Source organism: Spea bombifrons, chromosome 11, assembly GCF_027358695.1.
Source record: "Spea bombifrons isolate aSpeBom1 chromosome 11, aSpeBom1.2.pri, whole genome shotgun sequence".
Taxonomy (NCBI): Eukaryota; Metazoa; Chordata; class Amphibia; order Anura; family Pelobatidae; genus Spea; species Spea bombifrons.
In genome coordinates this window covers 484,377-505,856 of record NC_071097.1, presented here as the reverse complement: position 1 = coordinate 505,856, position 21,480 = coordinate 484,377, and the positions used below count along the sequence as shown (strand labels likewise).

At 47.9% G+C, this 21,480-nt stretch overlaps 2 protein-coding genes across 2 annotated transcripts; both read right to left on the bottom strand.

Moving 5' to 3' along the window:
• Nucleotides 1-8,203: 8,203 nt before the first annotated feature.
• On the bottom strand, nt 8,204-20,491 carry LOC128469188 (oocyte zinc finger protein XlCOF6-like). The gene is made up of 5 exons (XM_053451024.1): nt 19,555-20,491; nt 19,283-19,447; nt 19,078-19,201; nt 17,572-18,634; nt 8,204-9,202 (listed from the first exon to the last, which is right to left on the bottom strand). Exons 1-5 carry the CDS (start codon nt 19,777-19,779, stop codon nt 8,341-8,343), a joined length of 2,439 nt encoding a protein of 812 aa, XP_053306999.1. The 5' UTR covers nt 19,780-20,491; the 3' UTR covers nt 8,204-8,340.
• LOC128469186 (gastrula zinc finger protein XlCGF66.1-like) lies at nt 9,771-11,021 on the bottom strand. Its single transcript, XM_053451021.1, has 3 exons — nt 10,820-11,021; nt 10,262-10,405; nt 9,771-9,977 (listed from the first exon to the last, which is right to left on the bottom strand). The coding sequence occupies exons 1-3, from the start codon at nt 10,895-10,897 to the stop codon at nt 9,852-9,854; spliced, it is 348 nt and encodes a 115-aa protein (XP_053306996.1). The 5' UTR covers nt 10,898-11,021; the 3' UTR covers nt 9,771-9,851.
• Nucleotides 20,492-21,480: the final 989 nt, after the last annotated feature.

Genomic DNA, 21,480 nt, shown 5'->3' with positions numbered 1-21,480 from the left:
CCGTTATATCCCTGTATATTCCTCATATTATATATTATATACTCTCCGGCCGTATAACTTATCCCGTTCTTATAACCCATTATATCCTGTATATTCTTCATATTATATATTATATACTCTCCGGCCGTATAACTAATCCCGTTCTTATAACCCATTATATCCTGTATATTCTTCATATTATATATTATATACTCTCCGGCCGTATAACTAATCCCGTTCTTATAACCCATTATATCCCTGTATATTCCTCATATTATATATTATATACTCTCCCCCCGTATAACTAATCCCGTCCTTATAACCCGTTATATCCCTGTATATTCCTCATATTATATATTATATACTCTCCGGCCGTATAACTAATCCCGTCCTTATAACCCGTTATATCGCTGTATATTCCTCATATTATATACTCTCCCCCGTATAACTGATCCCGTCCTTATAACCCGTTATATCGCTGTATATTCCTCATATTATATATTATATACTCTCCGGCCGTATAACTAATCCCGTCCTTATAACCCTTATATCCTGTATATTCCTCATATTATATATTATATACTCTCCGGCCGTATAACTAATCCCGTCCTTATAACCCGCTATATCCTGTATATTCCTCATATTATATATTATATACTCTCTTGCCATATAACTAATCCCGTCCTTATAACCCGTTTTATCCTGTATATTCATATTATATACTCTCCGACCGTATAACTAATCCCGTCCTTATAACCCGTTATATCCTGTATATTCCTCATATTATATATGATATACTCTCCACCCGTATAACTAATCCCGTCCTTATAACCAGTTATATCCCTGTATATTCCTTATATTATATACTCTCCCCCCGTATAACTAATCCCGTCCTTATAACCCGTTATATCCTGTATATTCCTCATATTATATATTATATACTCTCCGGCCGTATAACTAATCCCGTCCTTATAACCCGTTATACCCTGTATATTCCTCATATTATATATTATATACTCTCCGGCCGTATAACTAATCCCGTCCTTATACCCCGTTATATCCTGTATATTCCTCATATTATATATTATATACTCTCCGGCCGTATAACTAATCCCGTCCTTATGACCCGTTATATCCTGTATATTCCTCATATTATATATTATATACTCTCCGGCCATATAACTATCCCGTCCTTATAACCCGTTATATCCCTGTATATTCCTCATATTATATATTATATACTCTCCGGCTGTATAACTAATCCCGTCCTTATAACCCGTTATATCCTGTATATTCCTCATATTATATATTATATACTCTCCCCCCGTATAACTAATCCCGTCCTTATAACCCGTTATATCCCTGTATATTCCTCATATTATATATTATATACTCTCCGGCCCGTATAACTAATCCCGTCCTTATAACCCGTTATATGCTGTATATTCCTCATATTATATATTATATACTCTCCGGCCGTATAACTATTCCCGTCCTTATAACCTATTATATCCTGCATATTCCTCATATTATATATTATATGCTCTCCGGCCGTATAACTAATCCCGTCCTTATAACCCGTTATACCCTGTATATTCCTCATATTATATATTATATACTCTCCGGCCGTATAACTAATCCAGTCCTTATAACCCGTTATATCCCTGTATATTCCTCATATTATATATTATATACTCTCCGGCCGTATAACTAATCCCGTCCTTATAACCCGTTATATCCCTGTATATTCCTCATATTATACATTATATACTCTCCGGCCGTATAACTAATCCCGTCCTTATAACCCGTTATATCCTGTATATTCCTCATATTATATACTCTCCGGCCGTATAACTAATCCCGACTTTATAACCCGTTATATCCCTGTATATTCCTCATATTATATATTATATACTCTCCGGCCGTATAACTAATCCCGTCCTTATAACCCGTTATATCCCTGTATATTCCTCATATATATTCCCCATTAGTCTGATCTTTTTTTATGGAACTCACGGATGTAGAGAGGACGACCCTGACGCGGTACATATCTGGCCCTCTAGGACTAATCAGCCAGCTACATTGCCTCCCATAACCTCATTGAAGGTAGAATTCCCACATTTATTTTTTCCTCCCCGAGCAGGACGTGAGGAGGTACAGCAGATGGTGGACCTCACACACTACATCGACCTGAATGCCGCCATAGACAAACACTCCTGATAACAAATGTTTGGAAAAATTAAGTATTGTGAAATTACAAACGGAAAAAATGTACAATAGTGGTCCGTTTTAACGAATTACCCCCTCACCTGCCTTTATGCGAAGAATTTGTATATTTTGATATATGTTTTACATTTTTGAGTTTCAAGCTTCTAGAAATCGTTGGAAATGGCATACCGTTCTCATGAAGAACAAATAAAAAGGCAAAAAAATAAAATAAAAAGGGGAGGGGGCCGCCTCGCCGACAGAGGATGGACCAGGGAGGGTTCACGGCTTGGTCTGTTTCCATAGAAACGAATATCAGATAAGTCTCTATAACAACAACAAAAATTGGTTTCAGTCCACTCTTGGAACCCCCCATACAGCTCAACCAGCTTAGAAGCATTTACATTACATCTTAAATATTTGTCATTATTAAACAAAATTTTGTCTCAAAGTCCATTTTTTTCCCCCGAAACACGATGAGAACTTCTAGAAACACAATCTCAGTTTTTTTTCTTTCTTCCATGGTTCGTCTCCAAACTGGACTTTTTTCTACAAAAACATATATAGGTGACCGCGCCCCTCACACCAAGTGAGTATAAATAATGCAAATGATACCAATTCAATGTAGCTTCAAGGAAATCCAAGCAGTATGTAAAATTCAATCATAAAACAAAGAGAAAAGAAAAAAACATCATAGTGTAATTCATCAAAATAGTTGTGTGTATATATCTAACAGGCAAAATGGACCCTTACGTTTGGTGGGGCTTATTCAAGCCCATAAACCGCGTAGGGGGGTGAGCGGGAGGGATTGTTCGTCTCCCGAATAAATTTCAGTCTCCACCGTAGAATTATTCAAAACTTCGTGATCTCGGAAGAAGAGCGAGAAATCGAGGTAACTACTCCCAAATTCTTCAAAGCAACAAAGTGGGGATTTGTTCTGAGGTGTACCAGCAGCACATTCACATTTATTTATTTATTACATTTTTTTGCTTGTATATTTGCATCTTATATTATTTATATAATTCTATTGCGCACTACTCACTTTTTATTCTAGTTGGACTTTTTTCTGCTTGGAATATAAGGAGCTTCCCGCAGGGCAGGAAGTAGAGGGGTTTAGGTTCCATTACACGGCAGGAGTCATGGGGTAGCCAGACTATATTGTTAATATATACCCCTACCCTGTTGCCATGGTTCCCAGAAGTTTCTTTGCCCCCCCCCAGTAACCTCTGGGGTGGGGATAAAATGGCCAAAAAAGATCAGGACCGAAGGGGCGAAGCCTCTCCCGCGTTCTTAAGATGCGGACTCTTTCTCTCGCAGGTGAATCCTGCGGTGCCGACTCAGACTCGACTGGTCGATGAAGCCTTTCCCGCACTCCGAGCACTGGGACGACTTCACCCCGAGGTGAATTTTCTCGTGCGCGAGGAGGTTTGAGCTCCTTTTAAAGCGTTTCCCGCACACCTCGCAGCGGAACGGCTCCTCTCCTGCGTGTAGAAACAGAGACATTATGTAGATCAGCCACTAGCACATCTCACCCTCTCGGACTACCTCTTTGCTACGATTTCCCATCATCCCATCTGTTGTAGTTACCCCAATTACCCGTGTGAATGCGTCGATGGGTGACAAGGTGTGAGTTCCTGGCAAACCGTTTTCCGCACTCCGAGCACTCGTACGGCTTCACTCCTCTGTGGATCTTCTGATGAGCGGCCAGATTTGACTTCTTGCTGAAGCTCTTCTCGCACTCGGAGCACTGGAAGGGCTTCTCTCCCCTGTGAACTCTCAGGTGGGTGAGGAGGTTGGACGTGCGGTTAAAACATTTGCCGCAAATAGCGCAGGACTTCTCCTCCCTGTGGTTCTTCTGCTCGTGCCGAACGAGGCAGGTCATGTTGATAAAGCGCTCTCCACACTTGGGGCAGCCGAAGGGCTTCTCTCCGGTGTGGCTCCTGAGGTGCGTGGCCAGGTGCGGTTTGGTCGTGCAGCCTTTCATGCAGATGGGGCACATGAGCGATTTCTCCCCCGTGTGCTCCCTCTCGTGCAAAATCAAGTCGGCTTTATACGTGAACTCTTTCCCGCACTGAGGACACGTCAGTTCCGCGTGCGACGTCTCACCGGTGATGAGCTTTGAAGCCGCTTCCTCCTTCACGCTTGCTGACCTATCAATGTCTTCGTCCGACAGACTCCCTTCTTCCCCGGACTCCGGTTCGTCCTTGATAAGGAAAGACGTATATTCCTCTTCTTTAATTTCCACCTCTCCTGGCCTCCTTTCTTCGCATGAGGCTGTTATATCGTCTTCGGGTTTCACGCCCTCACTTGGCTCTGGTTGTTGCGTGTTTATTCCCGCTGAGTTCGGTGGGTTAGCTGGAGTGTGAGATCCTCCTGCCGTACTGGATCCGTTACCTAGAAGCAAACACAAAAGCCCGAAGAAGTCAGCGGGGTGAAGATAGAACCCGCCGGCAGATCATCCCCACTTGGTCGAGACTATTTGATGTCCTCCTGGTTATTGAAGGTCCAGCAGCTAAAACCTTTTCTGTGCATCTACTTCCCAACTTTTTATTAAAGCGTAGACTGCCTTTGATAAAGCATTCAGACACTCTCTGGTGTCCGTCTTCTGGCCCCTGCTGGAGACGAAAGAGCTTCGAGCTCTCGCTGGCGCAGGAAGTAGAGGCACAGAAGAGGTTTTATCTCACTCACCCCTAGCAGCAGACACAGCTTGTGGAGGAGAAAGCTCTTCTCACCTAATGAGCTGAGAGACTGGTGACTCTTTGTCTTCACGTCCTTGCGCCCTTCAGAATTCTCCTCCTTGGAGAAATAGACGGTGACGTCATCACACCTTACAGGAACCTGAGACACACAATGAGCCGTCACCATCCAGACACACGCCTCGGTGTTACTGTATAATGTCCCGTTCCCAGCAGAGCTCACCTCTCCATTGAGAAGTTGAATCATCTTGTTGGACAGTTCCAGGATCTTCTGCTCATGGTTCCTCTTGTTGATCCGCGGGTGAGATGGAGGCACCGGGCTGGCGCTCCGGGCCCCTGGGGGTCCGTCAGACACATGGAGGCTGCTTCTGGGTTCTTGCTTCTTTTTGGCAACAACATAATTCTACACATTGAGAAAGTATCGTGAGATGACATAGAAGTGATGGCTTCTGGGCTGAAGACCATCTACCGCGCATTGTAGACATAATAGCAGCCATTTTTGTAATACCCCGCCCCTCTCTCCGTGGGGTCGCTCCAAGGACCCCTTGGGATGGCGGGTATCTGGCACAAAAGACATTTTAGAAGCAAGTCTGCAAAGGGGGCAAGAAAATCCCCTGAGAGGTGGCACAAGTTACACAAAGATGCCGCAAACTCGAGGCTATGAGGTCAATAACGATGCCATAAATCCGCCCCATCATATATGATGTCATAGGATAGAAGTTACCACCCCCCATAGGTCACCGATATATATAACGAGGGTCCCGAAACTCCTCACCTCTCCGGTCAGAAGCGAGACGATCTCCAAGGAGACGTTCAGGACCTTACCGGTCGCCGGCCGGCCACCGTGGCTCATTATCAGATGCCGCTAGAAGCCTCTGAAAACAAAAGGCTGCGTCAAACTATTTAGGGACAGCGTAAAATGATAAAAGGAACGTTATCTGCCACGCTACGGCCCGGGTCCGGCACCCGGAGACAGCCGATATACACATTCCTACCACAGTGCGTGAACACGGGGCAAGTTTCTCATTACTGCCTCAGGCTGGGGTTATGTATCAGAAGGGGGAGGTACAGGCATGTGTATTTGCCCAGTCCACTTTTAACCCCTTCCCTCCTCATTTACCCCCTCTTATAGCCTCACCCGGTGACTTATCTGTGGCCCCCATTAGCTGCAGGGCTCCCTCAGACCTGCCCAATCTGCTCCCTCGCTGTAACTGCCCTCTAGAGGCGGGACGCGGGTATATTACGTCACACAACGCCCGCTCCCCTCCCAGGTAGAGCATCCGATTCCCGTGCCCTCTCTCCGTTATTAACGGTAAACGGTCACCGACCTCCTCGGGGGCTCCCGGGACCAAGCTTAACCCGCAGCCGTGCGACGTAAAAAACACGCCGACGAGATCTACGCACAAGAGACACGAAACGCGCTGCGCGGCGGGCGACATTTTGTTGGTGGCTGTTGCTAGGTTACCAGTAACGGCTGCCGCTCTGTGCCCCTCATAGTTAGTAGTAGTTGAGGGGAACGGACGCCTCAGCGCCCTCCTGTCTTCTACCCTGAACCTTTACAGGCAGAATTGCAGACATTTCCTCATAGTAAATACAGGAGAAAAATGCTTCATTAATTATCAATTAATAATTATCATCCTTATTAATTAGCTTCCACTGTTTAATCTAGATTCCTTCTGCGTGTGCAGCCATTTTGTGTCTTTGGGTCCCTCGCTGTGCATCGGGGATCTCCTCAGATCAAGGCCGCAAGTTAAGAGGAAACGAGGAATTTACTGGGCACTGACGTTAATGGGAGTTCCCGCTGGAAAATGGGCGGGGAGTGGGACGTGTCAAATCCCCGCTCCGCAGCCCAGAGGATTCCGGTCTTGACCCTCAGAACCGGAGGAGCAGCGCTCAGACATCAGGGGGAACTCCCATTAACGTCAGTGGGACCGCTCCGCTTACGTCAGTGTGCAGTCCTGGCCGCTTCCCTTTAAATGGGGGGGTTTCCCGCGGGACCGCCACCGACGTCACGGGACGGCCCACTTACGTAAGGGATGTAACAGGTTCTAAGGACGGGATTAGTTATACGGTCGGAGACAGGGTCGGCCCTATAATGGGGCAGACTGGGCGGCACTTTGCCGCCCCAAGCGCTTTTTTTATTTTTTTTTTTTGAAGCGGAGGAGAGAGAGAGGGGCGCCGAGTGGTTTTCGCTTACCCGCTCGGCGCCCCTCTCTCTCTCCTCTGCGGCGAGTCTCCCTGTTCGGTCCCGGTGCCGGCTTGTAATGCAGAGCGCCGAAAGTGACTTCAATTTCCGGCGCTCAGCATTACAAGCCGGCACCGTGGCAGAGCAGGGAGACTCGCCGCAGGACTGTTTAAAGGTAAGTACCGGGGGGGATTTTGGCGTCGGCGAAGTTTAAAATGCCGCCCCCCCCCGGCGTCGGCTGGGGGGGGGGGGTGACGTCGTTTTAAACTTCGCCCCAGGCGGCGTTAAGTCTTCGGCCGGCCCTGGTCGGAGCGGCGTTAAGTCTTCGGCCGGTCCTGGTCGGAGAGTATATAATATATAATATGAGGAATATACAGGATAAAAGGATGGGATTAGTTATATGGGGGAGAGTATATAATATATAATATGAGGAATATACAGGGATATAACGGGTTATAATGACGGGATAAGTTATACGGCCGGAGAGTATATAATATATAATATGAGGAATATACAGGGATATAATGGGTTATAAGGACGGGATTAGTTATACGGCCGGAGAGTATATAATATATAATATGAGGAATATGCAGGGATAGAACGGGTTATAAGGACGGGGTAAATTATACGGCCGGAGATTATATAATATATAATATGAGGAATATACAGGATATAACGGGTTATAAGGACGGGATTAGTAATACGGGGGGGAGAGTATATAATATATAATATGAGGAATATACAGGGATATGACTGGTTATAAGGACGGGATTAGTTATATGGCCGGAGAGTATATAATATATAATATGAGGAATATACAGGGATATAACGGGTTATAAAGACGGGATTAGTTAGACAGTGGGAGAGTATATAATATGAGGAATATACAGGCATATAACGGGTTATAAGGACGGGATTAGTTATACGGGGGAGAGTATATAATATATAATATGAGGAATATACAGGGATATGACTGGTTATAAGGACGGGATTAGTTATACGGCCGGAGAGTATATAATATATAATATATAATATGAGGAATATACAGGCTATAATGGGTTATAAAGACAGGATTAGTTATATGAGTTGAAGAAAAAAGTATAATCTATGGAAGTCCAATAGAAAAATATTATGCTGCTCCGATCAAAAGATATAAAGCTTTATTAATCCTCTAAAACACGCACACAAGCAGCAGTACGGCTCAAATAAATCATTTGCTGCATGTTAAGATAAATATCTAGATAAATAAAAGCTAATAATATCCTGGGGGGCTAATCATAGGTGCGACTGTAAAGTACTTTCTCTCTGAGTGTGGACTTTCATATGCCTACTTAGGTAACTCTGACATCCAAAACATTTGCCACACTCGGGGCACGCAAACGGTTTCTCCCCGGAGTGGACGCTCTGATGCGTGAGAAGATGAGAACTTCGGGTGAAGCAGTTCCCGCATTCGGAGCACGCGTACGGCGTTTTCCGGGTGTGAATCCTCTTGTGCTTGGCGAGGTGCGAGCTGTTGTTGAAGCTCTTCTTGCAGACCGGGCAGGAGAACGGCTTCTCCCCCGTGTGGATCCTCTGATGGGATATCAGGTTGGAGCTACTGATAAAAGACTTCCCGCACTCGGAGCACACAAAGGGTTTCTCCCCTGTGTGAATCTTCCGATGCCGGACAAGGTACGAGTTATCCGAAAACTGCTTCCCGCATTCCGTGCAAGAAAAGGGTTTCTCGCCCGTGTGAATGGTTTGATGGGCGAGGAAACGCGAGCTGCTCGTGAAACATCTCCCGCACTGCGAGCAGGCGAACGGCTTCACCCCCGTGTGGATAGTCTGATGCCGGAGAAGGTTTGTTTTAATGGTGAAGCACTTGCCGCACACGGAGCAGGCGAACGGCTTCTCCCCGGTGTGTATCCGCTGGTGGGTGATCAGGTTGATTTTGCTGGTGAAACGTTTGCCGCATTCGTCGCAGGAAAACGGTTTCTCCCCGGTGTGGATCCTCTGATGCTTCAGAAGATGCGATTTGTAGGAGAAGGCTTTCCCGCATTCGTCGCAGGTCAAATTCTTGACTTTGTGAACCCGCCGATGCTTGGACAGCTCAGAGCTGCTAGCGAAACACTTCTCACACTGTCCGCAGCTATAAACCCTGCCCCCGCTGCTCGTCCTTTGGTGAGAACCAACCAATTCCAAGTCAATACTCGTCTTGCGATCATCCTCGCTATCCTCCCACCCGCCACTAGGGGTGCCTTTTTCAGTCACGCTCATTTTGGTGGCCGAAAGGTCTTCTTCTTCCTCCGATGACACGGACTCCTCTTTAATACATATGGTGATATCCGTCGGCGTATAAACGTCGGTGGGTTTGCTCTCTTTACTAGAGTCCGAATCCCGTTTAGCAGGAGATGATGTACAGAGGTCTCTGGGAATTTCGTCTTCTTCACAAGAGGTCGACTCGTCTTCCGTGTTCCTCACAGCCTTTAGCTCTACCTTCTTCACTTTACCCCGGGTACTTTCGATGTCTTTTTTAAGGTCACCCGGGGAAGAAATAGGATTACAAGATCTGTCATCTCTATCCTTGACCACGGATCCATCTATTTAAAATAAAAAAATAAATACATACATGAAACAATATATTCGAGGTGCCTTTATTAACAGTGATTTTTTTAAAAAAAACTTTTCAAATTTTTCTTTTTACCATTTAGAGATAGGCCAATGCCTGGAAAAAAAGCCTAATAAAACATAGAAATAAAAAAAAGGAATCTAAAAGCATATTTTCTCCAGATGGGACAACGACCGAACTATTTCCTACCTTGAGAAGGGTGGGGATGGTTACTTCCCTTCATCACGTCCCTGTAAAGCTCCTTGTGTCCTTCTAAATACTCCCACTCCTCCATGGACAATGAGACGGTGCTATACTCAGGAACCTGAGACACACAATGAGCCGTCACCATCCAGACACTCCATAAGAGGACATCGTCCTGTCCATCATTGACCCTGTGTTTTCCCCCAATAAACATTAGTGGTTTTGCATCAGGTCCCTTGTTGTGTTACCACTCTGGTGGAAGCACCTTATACTGAGGACCGTGGTGGCTACCGATCAGTAGCTGGCCAGAGCGTGAGGAACATGTGATGACAGAAGACCCCCTCGTTGCCGTCACACACCTGCCTCGGTGTTACTGTATAACGCCCCGTTCCCAGCAGCGCTCACCTCTCCAGTCAGCAGGGACATCATCTTGTTGGTCAGTTCCAGGATCTTCTGCTCGTGGTTCCTCTGGTGGGTCATCGGTCGAGATGGAGGCTCGGTGACACCTCTGCTCTGTGCGAGGCTGCGTTTCGTCACAACAACATGATCCTATCGATTAAGAACACAGTTTTAAGAAAGCAGAGAAATGGACCCTCTGAGATCAAACAATTTCTGCTGGACTTCATTCACAAAACATCCACCAGCCTGTCTGTGACCGGAGCTGGAAGATCTGGATCAAGGCATACATTTTAGAATCGTTTGGTTTAGCAGGTAGAAATTCCATTAGAAGTTTCTTCCCCTTTGGGGGCCATTATGATACATTTGGCAATAAGTTTGGCTTGGGGGACAGCCAACAGGAGAGAGAGACATTTAAATTGATCAGGGAGCGGGAGGGGTGCGCGGGTCGTGGGTGGCGGGAGAGGAGCGCGGGGAGCAGGAGAGGAGCCGCCTGTAACTGTACTGCTGTCAACGTGATCTCAGCGGATCCTTTTCCTAAATAAATGTGCCAATTAACCCTTTCACCTGTCCGGTCAGCAGGTAGATGATCTCCAGGGCGAGCTCCAGGAGCCTCTTGTGTATCTGGGTCCTGTCCTGGTCCATCTTCCCCAGCTCAAGAGGTCCAGGGGCTGCGGCCGCTGTACGGATCTTGTTGTGTTCCCAATTTAGGGTTAAAACTGAAGAGAACGAAGAAGATGTAAGAAACACAACCCAGGCCGCCCCCCTCTGGGGCCACACAGCCCCTCCGTGGCCCCCCCTCCCCTCCGGGGCCACACCCCCCCTCCGGGGCCACACCGCAACTCAAGAGAACACAGAGAGACTTATAACCAGCGTAGCTCCAGCACAATCCGCAGAAGAGATCCGTGGAGTTACACAGGGGAGGGGGAGGACGCACTCAATAAGAGATATGAGGAAGTGGGAGGGCAGCCTAAGAGGGATCAGTGAGTGGGAGGGCACCCTATGAAAGATAGAAGGGCAAGTGGGAGGGGAGAGAGAGAGAGAGAGAGAAGGGTTTGTGGGTCTGCACAAAGATAGAGGGGGCAACTGGGAAGGAACACTCAAAAGGAGAGAGGCTGGGGTGGGAGGGCACAAAGGAAGATAAAGAGAGAGAAGGGCAAGTGGGAAGGAACACTCCAAAAAATAGAAGAGGGGTGGGAGGGCATAGAGGGGAGAGAGAAGGGTCAGGGGGCACACTTTTAAGGAGATGGGAGGGCAGAGAAAGAAAGAGGGATAGAGAAGGGCACGCTCAAAAAGAGAGAAGAGCAGGAGTGCACATAGAGAGAGGGGGCAATGGGAGGTTACACTCAGAGACAGGAGGGGGTGTGTCAGGGCACACTCAAAAAGAAAAGGAAGGAGGAGTGGAAGAGCACACTCATAAAGAGATCGGTGAGTGGAAGGGCACACTCAAAAAGAAAGGGAAGGGGGTAGGAGAGCATATTTAAAAAAACAGGCTGGGGAATGAGAGGGGCACTCACACAGCAGCTGAGAATGGAAGGGCACACTCACACCGGGCATACAGCCCTGTGTACCCTCCCACACACCTGGCACGTACCATTCGCCTGCCCCAAGTACCCGCGCTCCGCCTCCCCTGTTCTCTCAGCCTGAATCGTACGGCCGTATCGTGACGTTATTACACGAGGCCCGATATTGCGCAGGCGCGGGGACTGCCGTTACCACGGGAGACGAAAGAAACGCAGCGGGGGGGGGGGGGTACGCGCGCTCGTTCATTCACTGCGCATACACTCTCTACGACTCCCGTGACCCTTTGCTCGCGTGATCATTCGCGCAGTGCAGACATCAGGCCCCCGGCGTGTACAAGGGGCCGCATGTACCAGCAAGTCACATCTGCCCTACTTCCTGACCTTGGGGGTATAACAGTATTTTATTCTCCTCCATGCGTTAATACCTCCTGCAGGGGGCAGCACTATACCTGCGCTGGGTACTGCGCATGCTCAGCACGATACTGCACGCGGGAAGTGACGGCACGCACAGTGCGGTTCCTCCTGCTAGGCGTTGGTGAATACGCATGCGCTGCAGAGTCTACGCCCGCACCTGGGAACTACATTTCCCATGATCCCTCGCACCACAGCTGTCCGTTATCCCGGTTCTAGACATGCGAGAGAGCTGAAAAGAGTAGTAGGGGCAGAGCTCGGCCTGTAAAAGAAGATCAAAGTTTAGGTGGGTGTGGGGTCCTCGTCTTCTCAGGCGATGCTCAGTATCACTATGGGCTGGGGGGGGTCTGTTCTGCTGATATAATGGGGGGGATGCTCAGTATCACTATGGGCTGGGGGGGTCTGTGCTGCTGCTATAATGGGGGGGTGGGTACTCAGTATCACTATGGGCTGGGGGGGGTCTGTGCTGCTGATATAATGGGGGGGATACTCAGTATCACTATGGGCTGGGGGGGTCTGTGCTGCTGATATAATGGGGGCGGCTTAGTATCACTATGGGTTGGGGGAGGTCTGTGCTGCTGATATAATGGGGGGGGATACTCAGTATCACTATGGGCTGGGGGTGTCTGCGGCTGCTGATATAATGGGGGGATACTCAGTATCACTATGGGCTGGGGGGGTCTGTGCTGCTGATATAATGGGGGGGATACTCAGTATCACTATGGGCTGGGGGGTCTGTGCTGCTGATATAATGGGGGGGATACTCAGTATCACTATGGGCTGGGGGTGTCTGCGGCTGCTGATATAATGGGGGATACTCAGTATCACTATGGGCTGGGGGGGTCTGTGCTGCTGATATAATGGGGGGGTCTGTGCTGCTGATATAATGGGGGGGATACTCAGTATCACTATGGGCTGGGGGTGTCTGCGGCTGCTGATATAATGGGGGGATACTCAGTATCACTATGGGCTGGGGGGATCTGTGCTGCTGATATAATGGGGGGGATCTGTGCTGCTGATATAATGGAGGGGGTCTGTGCTGCTGATATAATGGGGGGGATACTCAGTATCACTATGGGCTGGGGGGGTCTGTGCTGCTGATATAATGGGGGGGATACTCAGTATCGCTATGGGCTGCCAGTCATCGCAGTTAATTTCTTTCAGGCTGATATTTGGTTAGCTGGGGTCTTTTCTTTGAGCGGACTTAGCGATGATGAACAAAGACAGGGGTCAGATGGCTGAGAGGATCCTGGACCTCACCCTGGAGATCATCTACCTGCTGACCGGAGAGGTGAGGGGGCCCCGTTGTATTTGGTCCAAGCCAGCAGTGGATCATACCATTCTTAAGTCTGAGGTTGAGAGGTCTGCTTGTCGCTAAAGCTGTAGTTCCTCTTGGTCTCTTCTGTCCATCTTTAGGATTACGTTGTTATGAAGAAGTCCAGTGAGACCCTCAAACACGGCAGCAGCCACCACTCACAGGAAGACTTCACTCGGAAGCAGACCTCTCGCTTGGTGCCTCCGCCCCATTTGCTGATGTACGAGAGACGGTATGACAAGAAGATCCTGGAACTGACCAACCGGATCATTCACCTGCTGACCGGAGGGGTGAGAGCTTCCCCAGCTAGGTCTTTACGGGGAGGGTCTGGTTTCTATGAGGTCTTGAGTTTTGTGTTTCTCCTCCTAGGAGTGGGAGTACTTAGAAGGACCCGAGAACGACGATAAGGAGGTGAAGACCCACCAGCCCCTCGGCTCCATAGGTGAGAGGTGTGCGGGGGTGGGGGGGTCATCTCTAGTACTTGGAACGTGCAATACTTTGGGTTATTTATTTTGTTTACATTTTATTTTTCTGGAATCTCTCTTGGAACTGGATGGTGCCCTTATGATGTCATGGTGACATCACTGGAGTCTGATCATTTAAAAAAAAATTTTTTCAAGAGGCGGAAACATTGTTTTCTCCCTCTTTTTGTACCCTCCATGGCCAAGTCACTAAGCGATCACAGCAGGGTGCACGTGGACATGACGAAAACCCTAGAAGGGCAATCGTTTGATCCTATATTTCTTTTTCTTGAAATAAACATCTAGAACTCGAATGTCCAGGGTCCTCCCCCAAACCGTGTCTTCATAGCGAGATACGCTTCCACTTATATATGAATCTATTGCAGTGCCGGACGACACAGTGACGATAGTCAGCGATGACGACGAATGTTCGGACGACAGCGACATCGTTTATAGAGACGCGCCACAGATTCCTCAAATTAAGGAGAACACGATCTCGTACGGCCAAGGAAGTTCCCAGAAGACCGACGCAATGTCCCCTTCGCACCAAACCTACGCGGAATACGGCTCTGTAAGTATTGAAGAGAAGCTCGTCCCAAGGAGCAAGGACGTAGGCGCTAAGACCAATCCACCTAGACAATACTCGCCGGTTATTATTGAGGAAGAACCGATCTCTTGTGATGATGACGACGATGAACTTACAGACACTGACAGTTACTCACACACATATTATACGTCTGGAGCTATCGAGGAGGAACCACCTTCGTGTGAAGATGAGGTTCACGTAGAAGTCAATGCTCAAGGTTTTTATAACACATCTGAGAACCTCTCATTCTTGAAGAACACGGAACGCCCAATCGATCTCCATCGTAGAACCTCCTTCAACCAGAGGCTGAGGATCTACACCTGCTCCAGTTGCCAGAAACGCTTCACCGGTAACGCCAATGTTCTCGGTCACGATAGAATGGAGATAACTTGCTCTCGATGTTCTGCAGGAAGCTCTTATGATTCCCCGCTTCTCATAGAGCAGGTCTTTAGAACGGTGGACGACCTCTACATGTGTCCCGAGTGCGGGAAATGCTTCACGCAGCTGTCACACCTTCTCTTGCATCAAAAGGTCCACGCGGGGAGCTTCTTCTCCTGCTATGAGTGCGGGAAGTGTTTCGGGCACAAGAAGAACCTCAACAGGCACATGAGAATCCACACGCAGGACAAGAAATATGCCTGCCCCGTGTGCGGGAAATGCTTCTCGCAAAAAAACAACCTGGCCACTCACCAGAAGATCCACACGGGGGTGAAAATGTACTCGTGCCCCGAATGCGGCAAATGTTTCCGCCGGGGCTCCCACCTGGTTATCCACCAAAGGATACACACCGGAGAAAAGCCCTACGCGTGCTCCCTTTGCGGCCGAATGTTCGGGGACAAAAGCAACATGAATAAGCATTTGAAGACCCACGTCGGGGAAAACTCGTTCCAGTCTCCATAACACGAGTTCCTCTTTCTCATTGGTCGTCGTGTCTGTTGATCATTCTATGGCCTCGTCGTTGAGATGACCTGTCCAACTACCATTAGACTGGATCTACCCGGGATTAATTCCTTATCTTAATGTCCTTAGAATGTCCGTGACGTTCCATTTTTTTTTTTATGTAATGTATGAGGCTCCCACCCTCCGTACCGAAACTTTAGTTTTGCGCCGTTGATGTAAATGCGGCAGATGTGATCTCCGCCTCCTGCGCCTGTCTGCCTCATCTACATTCTGCGTTGCCGGGGGGGGTGCATTTTGGCCGGACCGCACCACCGAGAGCGCTCTGCAGTCTTCTGATCCGGTTTTCCAGACACCCTGGAGACGGTAAAAAAATACAAAACCCCCTGATTATAGGCCATGCCCCCACTTTAAAGATTTATATTCTGGGGAAAAAATCAGCCTATAATCAGGCTAATACGGTATATATATATATATATATTTTTTTTACTAAGATGTCCAATCTTGGTCAACAAAAAAAAATATATATATTAGTTCAATTTTACTTATTTTATTAATTTAGTAAAAAAGTTGAATCTCAGATTTATTTGGTAAAATTAAATTGAAATTTGAAACGTTGAAATCTAAATGGCAGACATGGTCGGGGAGGGGGAAAAATCTATTTTATTCCTACTAACAGGTCAGTTTTTATGTGTTTTTTCTATGTAGCAAGCATTTTTTATAATTTTTTTTCTATTATATATGTATCGCGTCTGTGTTTTAGTCGTCCGTCACGCGCGTTTTATTGTTTTTCAGGGGGGGCCGTATCAGTTATATGTATATATTCCGGTCCTCCCTAGAATGTTGAGGTTTAAGTTGCCATGAATGTTTTGTTTTATGCCAATGAATTAAAAAAAAAAAAAAGTTTTTTTTTTTTGTCAAGATGCAGTGTTTTTCTCAGCGCGACAACACGCAGTAAACGTTAATTTCCGACAAACCATATGTTTTCTAGAGCCCTCAAAATGTATCCCTGCGCGGCGTCCATATTTCAGGGGTCAGTAATGACCAAAAATTTCAGCAAACAAGGCTTAGAGGTAAGCGGTAAAGGGGCAGAAAAGCAAGCAGAGGGTGGGTTCCGGGCTGTATATCGAGGGGCATTAATACCATTTTACAGATCTATGGTCAGACCTCAGCTAGAGTAGTGGGTACAGTGCCGGAGTTCCCATCTCTAGAACGATAACAACATTCTGGAGAGAGATCAGAGGAAGTGACTAAAAAGGGCAACGGTTAACAGGAGAAAAATGATCAGGAAAAACTGAGGGATGGGGAGAGAAAGGGGGCGGGAGAAAAAAAAAAAGGATGGGGAGAGAGGGGATGGGAGACAAAAAAAGGATGGGGAGAGAAAGCGGATGGGAGACAAAAAAAAAAAAAAAAAAGGATGGGGAGAGAGGGGATGGGAGGAAAAAAAAAAGATGGGGAGACGAGAGAGGGGGTGGGGGAGAGACGAGGGAGAATATTTAAATACACAAAAGGATTAAACAAAGGACAGAAGCAAAGATTATTTCAAAGGAGGAAATACGTTCCAAGAGGCTGGAATCTAACAATAGAGGGTCAGAGGCTTAGGTGTGATATAAAGAAGTTTTACTTTACTGAAAATGGAACAGCCTCCCAGCAGAAGCGGTAGAGGGTAACACAGTGAGGGGATAGGCATACGGCTCCTAAATCTAAGACAAGACCAAGCACTGATTTAGGTTTGAGTCTTTACAGCAGGAGAAACGGGCGACTAGAGGGGGGCCGGATGGGGCCGATCTGCCGGCCGTGAAGGATCAGCAGCCTCCAGTGACCTTGCACACTCATCCGTTTACTTCAGTCTTTTCCAAACTCCCCCGGTGATAAAGAAGAGGCTAAAACCTGGCGCGTAAATGGTTAGGCTGAGAGTGGGATTCAGGGTGTAGCCCCCCTCTGTGGACATAGAAATGCTATGGGTAGGGGGGGGTCTGGATATTAACGGGAGGACGCAGAGCCGAAGGAAGCGGAAGCTCATGGACGCTTCTCCTCAAGTCTACGGTGGCAAACAATGCGAGAAAAAGGCGCGTAAAATCACATGCGATTTATTTAAGTAGGACGAGAAGGTTCCGGAACGTTACGATGGCTTCTTCCCCTGGTGCTGCCTCTGATGTCTGAAGAGATTCGAGGTGTTTGTGAAGCTTTTCCCGCACTGAGGACAGGGAAATGGCTTCTCCCCCGTGTGGACCCGCCGATGGATGATCAGATACGCGTTATTCGGGAAGTACTTCCCGCACTCCGAGCACGAGAACGGCTTCTCCCCGCTGTGGGTCAGCTGATGTCGGGTGAGATGGGGTTTTTGGGTGAAGCGCTTGCCGCATTCCGGGCAGCCGAAGGGCTTCTCCCCCGTGTGAATCTTCTGGTGGGTCAGTAGGTGGATCTTCTGGATGAACGCTTTCCCGCAGTCCGCGCAGCCGAAGAGCTTCTCTCGTGAGTGGTACTTCTGGTGCTTCAGGAAATCCGAGTTGTAGAAGAAGTGTTTGCCGCATTCGGGGCAGATGAATAATTTGTCCAAGGAGTGAACCCTCTGGTGCGTAACAAGTTCCAGTTTAAAGGTGAATTCCTCCCCGCACTCGGAGCAAGCCAGCTTCTTCCCGTTATGAGTCCTCTGGTGTCTAACGAGGCCCGAGTTACTCGTAAACCACTTCGGACACTCCAAGCAGCTTAACGTCCTCTCCGGCGGCTCGGGAGACGCAGAAGAAGACAGATGACTGTTCCTCTCAAGGGCGTAAGCAGACTCTGTGAGCGTATCTCCTATGGGTACGTGAAGGCCATGGTGGGGGAAATGCTCTTGTCCATGGAGGACCTCAGGGCGAGTAGACCCCATCTGCGAAGTTTGTTCTGTGAAATGTCCTTCCTCGGCTATGGCTGATTCCTCACTGTTTATACATTTCGGTCCGGTGGGTAGAAAAATATCTTCACGGCTGAGGTCTGCTTCTTCACACGTGGAAGGTTCCTCCTCGGTATTATTACACGACCGCGTTCCTTGCTGTTGTCCGGGGGGTGCGGACATTACTGTGAGACAGAGTTCTTCCCACGGAGAGGATTCTGTGGTCGGGTTCCCTTTCTTTTTCGGTTTCTCCATCCACAAGCACCTTTTATGACCAGGTCCTTCAGATGTTCTGATGACCACCGATCCGTCTCCTGGAACATGTAATTAGCAGGACATGAGAAGTCATTGTATTGATTAGGGTTAGGGTTGATTAACGGGCAATGGTTTTTCGGGTTTTAACCCCAAATCATCTTTATGTACTTTTACAAAGGTTTTGAACGCTGCCTGAGCTAACTGTCTCGGCTAACCTCTCAATGGTTCTTAGGTGGAGTTTTGGTTTTCCAGGAAGTTGCTGGTCTGAAGCAGGTGTGATAGTAGCGGTTCCAACCTGGTCTAATATCCCTTTTAAAACATCACAGGGTCCATCACAGAGATAGGTAGACACAAGAAGTGATAGCCAAAGTGACGGGACTTGATGAACGAGGGCTTTACTGAATGAGCTGTACTGAGATACATCTGATGGGCCCCTCACACGTCTTATCCAGGTTACCAAACACATAAGAAGTAAAACATGAGTTGTCATATTTCTTCTTACCTGGAGAGCGGCGGGGCTGGTGGGTCTCCATCATCACGTCCCTGTAAAGCTCCTTGTGTCCTTCTAAATACTCCCACTCCTCCATGGAGAAATAGACGGTGACATCATCACACCTTACAGGAACCTGAGACACACAATGAGCCGTCACCATCCAGACACACGCCTCGGTGTTACTGTATAATGTCCCGTTCCCAGCAGCGCTCACCTCTCCAGTCAGCAGGGACATCATCTTGTTGGTCAGTTCCAGGATCTTCTGCTCGCGGCTCCTCTCGTGGGTCAGCGAGTGAGGTGGAGGCACCGGGCTGGGGCTCTGGGTCCTGGGGGGCCGGTCTGGGTCATGGTCACCAGGCTTCTTTACAACAGCGTATTCCTGTTTATTAAGAAAGATGATGATAATCCATACGCAGTCATTCATAAATGAAGAGGGGGGACTTGCGGAGTATGAGTACAGAAGAGATGTCCCCATCCCCCGCTCACCTCTCCGGTCAGCAGCGAGACGATCTGCAGGGCGAGCTCCAGGATCCTCTCGGCCATCGCCTGTCCAGATCTCCGCGAGGACCTTCTGCGTTTGGCTTGAATTTTGTGTTTAAAAAAAGTGTAAATTAGATGCCAAAGAATCAACGAATCACGCGATAAGCCCTGAATTAAATCGCACAGATGGGGGAGGGGCTGATGGCGAAACGCATCGGCCACCGCAACCATAAAACCACGTGCTGCTGTCCTCCGAGGCCCTGGTGCATTGTGGGAGCCCACGTGACAGCGACACCGTGTGTATCATAGAGGAAGTGCATGTCTCCCTGTAACAGGGGGCAAAATACTCGGGCAAAACATATGATTTTCTAAAAATGAACATTTCTGTATCGCCAAAGAGCCAGAGTTTTAACTTTAACCAGTAAGAACAAAACTATTGAGACTTATAATAGCCCCATGGGGCAAATAGGTGGCGTGGGGGTTATTTTTAATGGAAAAGCTGAGTGAATGTACCCCCATCGGACATTAATTAGGCATTCTGCAGCCCCTAGGCCCTGAACACTTACCTGTCAGCCTGCGCCCCTCTGCACTCATTACAGGCTCTGCACACATCACTGAACTCAGCCTGCCCGGCGCGGGGCATCACGGGAGATGTAGTACTGGTCGGCAGAACAGCGCAGGACCCTCGATGCCGTACGCGCAGGCGCTCGCGTGACCCGGTTGCCATGGGGATAGTGAAAGCGACGGGTAGCGGTGGGCGTGCGCATGCCTGGAGCTCAAAACACGAGAGACATCACCGCTTTTCACTGCAATATGTCTCCAAACGGTAAATTCTCTCGCGTCCTGTCTGTTATTTTCTGTGGGGCCTGTAGGTGAGACGCCCGGTGACAGCCGTTTGTTTAGGATTACAGTAGTAGTGCAAGCTGTGCTGGGGTCTGGGCACAGTTGGTTTCCCCAGGGAATATAATAGTAAATACACAGTGTGGTACTCAGTATCACTATGGGGTGGAGTGAGACTGACATATGTTATGTGTTATTATTATATTATTGCTAGATACTCGGCACTATTATGAGGCTATTACCGTATTACCTCTCCAGCGATTGAATAAATGCAGCCGGGTACACCGACCTGAGCCAATGAGCCAATGGGGTAATAAATACCAGAAGCCCATCCTAAACCCCGACGGACGCCCCCCCAGATGGGGTAAAACCGCCTATCACAGGGCAGTAGGTAGCTATGAGGCTTTAGAGTCCACGTCCGGTCCGTTTCTGACCCGTTAACGCTCACCCCAGAGCCCACCACCCAGTCCCTATACTTTCTGGCATGGGGGGGGGTATTTGCTGGCTTTCACACTGCAACACAAACCAGCAAAAAGAAAAAAAATCATTAAAATAAAACAATAAATAATCATTTAAAAAAAATAAATAAAGTGAGCTAAATGATGTCATTGTGACATCACTGGCATTAATAACATGTTCAAGAGGTCTCTGCGAGAACCTCTAACCCTACTGCGCTGATAACGGTGCATGTTAAAAAAAAATATACAAAAAATTATAAAAAGATAATAATAAAAAGGAAAAAACCCTTACATCCCATCGCCCTAACACAACATCTAAACAACAGTCTAAACTTTCAGCTAATCATCCAACTATGGTATGAAAAGAAAGCTCTAGCTCTCCTTGAAAAAACAATATATAGTTTACACGGGTACACTATTCACAGGAACAGAGAATAATCGCTGAACCCACAGAGCGCAGAAATGCTCCAGGCTTTGCGGTACCAAACCCCCCTGGGACTGAAGGGGTTAAACGTTACTTCCGGTTTTGCGTTCCAAGCCCCTGCAGTACTTCCTGTGTATTGAGAAGCTGCAGACCGGCCGCTCTCCTGCGAGGATTGCCGGGATCAGAGTCATTGGTGGCCGTTTGTTTTTA